This window comes from Olea europaea, unplaced genomic scaffold, assembly GCF_002742605.1.
Source record: "Olea europaea var. sylvestris unplaced genomic scaffold, O_europaea_v1 scaffold1458, whole genome shotgun sequence".
In the NCBI taxonomy this organism is placed as follows: Eukaryota; Viridiplantae; Streptophyta; class Magnoliopsida; order Lamiales; family Oleaceae; genus Olea; species Olea europaea.
In genome coordinates, this window is record NW_019232129.1 from 68,487 (window position 1) to 73,454 (window position 4,968).

At 36.0% G+C, this 4,968-nt stretch overlaps 1 protein-coding gene across 1 annotated transcript; it reads left to right on the plus strand.

Moving 5' to 3' along the window:
* Window positions 1–317: 317 nt before the first annotated feature.
* Window positions 318–1,729, plus strand: LOC111376131 (UPF0496 protein At4g34320-like). The gene has a single exon (XM_022999059.1). It carries the CDS (start codon window positions 417–419, stop codon window positions 1,539–1,541), a length of 1,125 nt encoding a protein of 374 aa, XP_022854827.1. The 5' UTR covers window positions 318–416; the 3' UTR covers window positions 1,542–1,729.
* The last annotated feature ends 3,239 nt before the right edge of the window (window positions 1,730–4,968 follow it).

The following is a 4,968-nucleotide window of genomic DNA, read 5'->3' on the forward strand; positions in this document are numbered from 1 at the left end:
TGTCGCCCACCTATTGACAGGTGGATATGTCCACCTGGAAGTCTGACAATAATTATTCCTATGCAATAGGAAGGCTGCACGTGGAGTCTTGGGTCAATTTCACTTGCCGAAGACTGCCGCAGCTGTGCATTTTGAACTGTTTCTACTTTTAGACTAGAAGAGCCAACGATCAGATGATCGAAGTCCGCTCAAGTCTAAAAGAACAAATTCCACGAAAGATTAGCCAGCTGGAACACGTTATCCCCACGAACCCAGAAGACTATATAATACACATCCCGTTCATTATATTGTCTGTGAATTGAACAATTATAGCATTCCTTCCCAGTTCAGAAAAAGTAAAATTCAAGAGTTTGTTAAGAGTGGGCAATCAGTTTCACACGATCATCACAACTGAGCAATACAGCTACAGCAACCTCATGCCGCCGCCGGAGCTACCAGCACTGGAGGAAGCCAGGAGCTCAAACGATCTCCAGCTCCAACACAGGGATGACTTCCGGGAATCCCATCTGAGGTGTTATGAAGCTGCATGCCAAGACGATACCACCGTCAGGGCATTCGACTCAACGATCCAGGTTCACAGCAACGGAGCCATTAAGTTCATGGCACTTGGCCTTCTGGTTCCCTCCCTCTCCTTCGACTCTACCCGGGAAGTCACTGAATACCTTCTTGAAGTAGACCCAGAAGTGGTAAAAATTATTCTCGAAAATATGAAAGACGATATCGAATTATCGAATCTTGTTGATGATTATTTCCAAAATAGCCTTCAAACTTTAAATTTCTGCACTGCCCTTGATGCCTGTCTTAGGCGTGGTGGTCATATCGAGTCGATATTGAATGTAGCTCTTCGAGTATTTGAGGAAGAACATTACAGTATTTCTGGAGAAGGGAATGTGAAAATTTATTCGAGAACTTCAGAGGAAATAAGGAATTTAAAGGCGGCAGTAGATCCCCTAATTGACGAGTTCTTGGAACTGTTTACCTCAGTTTATAAGCAACAAGTTTTGATGATAGAGACATTGCAAGCAAAGAAGAGAAAACTAGACAAGAAGTTGGGGAAATTGAAGGTAAGGAGGAAAATCTCTAATGTGATATCTATCGGCGCATTTGCCTCGGTCTTGATAAGCTCGGTGGTGGCAGCTGCAGTCATGGCCCCGCCTGTGGCGACAGCTCTGGCTGCAGCAGCTGCTGTGCCTTCAGGGTCAATGGGGAAATGGCTCGACTCGGTTTTTAGGAAGCGTGAGATGGGTTTAAGACGGAAAAGGGAGATAATTACTTCAATGCGTATTGGGAGTTACACCGTCATCAAGGGATTGGATCTCGACAGGTTTCAGATTGAGATTGACTCGTTATTGGAGAATGTGGATTTTGCTACGAGGGAGGACTCAGTGGTTATTGCAGTGGAGATTCAAAAGAAGTTGAATGGATTTACGAAAACCATTCAAGATTTGAGGGACCATTTGAATAAATGTACCAGAAAAATTAGGAAGGACGGGAAATTAATTCTACAGAAGATCATGAATCAAAACTTTGCTATGTCATAAAGGATTGGATATTTCCTAGGTCAAACATCATGTAAATACCATGGATTGGAAACTGAGTTATTTTATTTCGCAATAATATATCTTCATATCATAGATTACAAGTATGTTATTTGATGTTGCCCATGAGAATATTTCAAGAATAATGTTTGGGGTACATTATGGACATCATTATGGTGTTAATTATATTCAAGTAGAATAATCCATATTTCGCTATGTTCCCCCATCACAGGTTTATTTTGTTTTGGTTGTTTTCCATTCAGCAAAAAACCAATAGTAGGAATCTGATCAATGGCGGATCCAGGATTCTAAGTGAGCACAGGCAGCCGTTGACCGTTGACGGCCACAATAATAACCAATGCCGTGAATTGAAATTGCTTATGTTGTAGTTCGAATTATAAGGGTGAGTGTACGTTATCTACCAGTGTAATAATGTTTATCGAGTAACAATTCGAAATTTGAAAAATGGTCCGATTATTTACGCCCTGTTCTCTTTACCGTTTTCGGGTCGTTTTCTGTTTTCGATTTTTCAAAACGGTGAAAACGTGTTCTCTTTCCCGTTTTCGAAAACGAATTTTCGAAAACGTTTTCGAAAATGAAAAAAATTTGTGAAGAAAACACAAAACGACTTTTTTGTCGTTTTGGGCGTTTTCAGTGTAAAACTTGAAAAAATTGAAAACGCGGGAAACACTTTTTTTTTTTTTTTTTTGAGGAGGTGGTGTGGTGATTCTCAAAGTTTCAAAAAAAATTAAAAATAAAAAAAAAATTTTTTGAGGAGATAGTGTGGTGATTCTCAAAATTTCAAAAAAAAAAAAAAAAAATAAATTTTTTTTTTTTTTTTTGGTGTTTTGAGGTGGTGTTGTGGTGATTCTCAAAATTTTAAAAAAAAAAATTATTTTTTTTTGTTTTGAGAAACTAACAAAAAAAACGCATTTTCAACAATTTCAAAACAAAAACTCAAAATACAAAACTCAAAATGAATTCAAAACTCAAAACACAAAACTGAAACACAAAGAGAACACCCCCTTACTTTCTTGGTTTGATTTGCTAATAATTTCAGTCTAATAAAAAAATGTCTATTTTAATAATCTCACTGTATGGTCGAATTTACGTGTATATATATAGCTTTTGTTCAATGTATTGCCAACCTTCATAGAATGCCATAGTAGTCAAGTGTTTCATGATTCAAATGGAGATCACATGTTCAAATATTCCATTTGCACAGGTTTTTATGCTATTTACTCCAAAATGCTGAAAAATATTAAACTATTTAATTGTAAAATGGAATTGTTGTCGTTGAGAGTCAAACCCAAGACTTACATTCACTTATGTTGTACTCTAACCAGCTGAGCAATAAGAGTTTGTTGTGAATCAAAGGAAATCATAGAAATAAAGAATTTGACAGTAAAAAAAATTGAGTTCTGGTGAATCCAGCACGAACGGCCGCGGGAACTCACCAGGTGTTGGATTCGCCACTGAATCTGATGGACATAGAGGAGAAAAAATAGTAATAGGAAAAATAAAGCAAAGGAACAACGAAGAGAAAGATCCAAACTAGAAATTGGATGAGATTAGAAGTCAAAGGATGAAAATTGCAAGAAAAAAGGACTCAAACTGAACACTAAATCAAAGCTTGGGACTAAAATGCAAAAATCCAAACCTGAAGGTGCTACATACGTTTTTGCAAGGCACGTTCTTGTAGACTAAAGCAAAAAGGTATAAGCCATGCATGCACAAGGACCACACCCATGCGCACGCATGGTTCAATTTAGAGTTTTCTATTTTGAGTTGACTACCTTTAGGAAACCTATTTCAACATGGCTTTTGATCTAATTTTGAACCTTATAAATACAGAACAGCACCATACACCTCTCACAACCTCTTATGCCATAGAATTCATAAAATCTTACATGAAAATGGAGGTAATTCATCACACTTTTGGACAAATCAAGAGGCGAACTACAAGATTTCAATCAATTGAAGATCCAATCTTGATTTTTGGGTAAAGAAAGGAAGGCTTAATGGAAAATAACAAGAAATCATTGAAGATATAAAAGATTTCAAAAGTGAGAATATTTCAGTATGTTTGTGCAGCAAAAGTGAGAATATTTGAGTGTGTTTCCTCCATCACTAGTTTTATTTTATTTTATTTTGGTAGTTCATTTCAGTTCAGCATAAAAACAACAGTGTGAATCTGACGGACGTAGAGAAGAAAAAAAAAGCAAAGGAACAACAGAGAAAAAGAGAGGAAAGGTTTCGAAAATTTCTTATTCTATTTTCACGGTACATATTTACAATTTTATCCAGTATAATATCAAAGTTATGTGGCCGACAGTTTCTTTCTCAATTTTATCAAGTTTAGTATCAGAGCAAACTAAATTTGTTTTTATGTCAAAAATTATGAACATGGCTAGATTTCAATTCTAGCTGTCAAGATTGGATGCAAAAATGATTTCTACCAGTCAACAAATTTCTCATTTTAGAATGATGTAGTGCATTATCATTTACAAAGAAGTTCATTTACATGAGTGATTTTACCAAAATTCTTTTCCTGCATACAGAAGTTGAAGTTCGAGAGACTAAGATGATCATTATGGTAGTAAGATCTCCCTTTCCTACTTTCCTATGTCGAATGTATCTATATATTGACTCCCTTTCTCATATAATTTAGATTGATCTTTTGGTGAGAAATTGTTACAGTTCCAAATCCACGAGTCTACTGCATACGTAACAGAAGGTGGCCGAAAAATGCTAGAACTGTTAGAAATTAGAGAGCATAAGTTCACTCAACACTCAAACTCACAAAAAAGTAGTGAAGGAAATATATGTGATTTTATTATCACTTCAACTTGACTTGATTTTCAAATGGCTATTTTACATGAGTATATATAGGATTTTCCCAACATGAGCCTGGCTTAGTACATGTATCAATATTTAATTGCATACTTTCCCTCTACCTAAGTACATGAATAACACCAATGGACATACATGTACTCTCTTTAATTCATGCATTAAAACATTCTAACAGTAATCTAGGCATTTATGGATTATTCTAGAATTGAATCTAGTTTATTAATACAACACTCCATTTGAAACTTAATTCATTACGCCAAGGAACATCATCAACTTTTGAAAAGCATTAATCTTTAAGGGCTTGGTAAAATTATCCACAACTTGGTCTTGAGACTTCACAAACTCAAGCTCCACTTCTTTCTTGGATATGCACTCTCGTATAAAATGATATCTCGTATCAATATGTTTACTCTTTAAACATTGGGTTTTTGGCCAATGCTAGAGTGGACTTATTATCAACAAAAATATCTGTTTTGGGCCTTTTTGTTGTTGGCAAAGCTCCCTCATCAAACTCCTAAGCCAAATTGCATGACAAACAGAAATAGTAGTTGCGACATACTCCGCTTCACACGTAGAA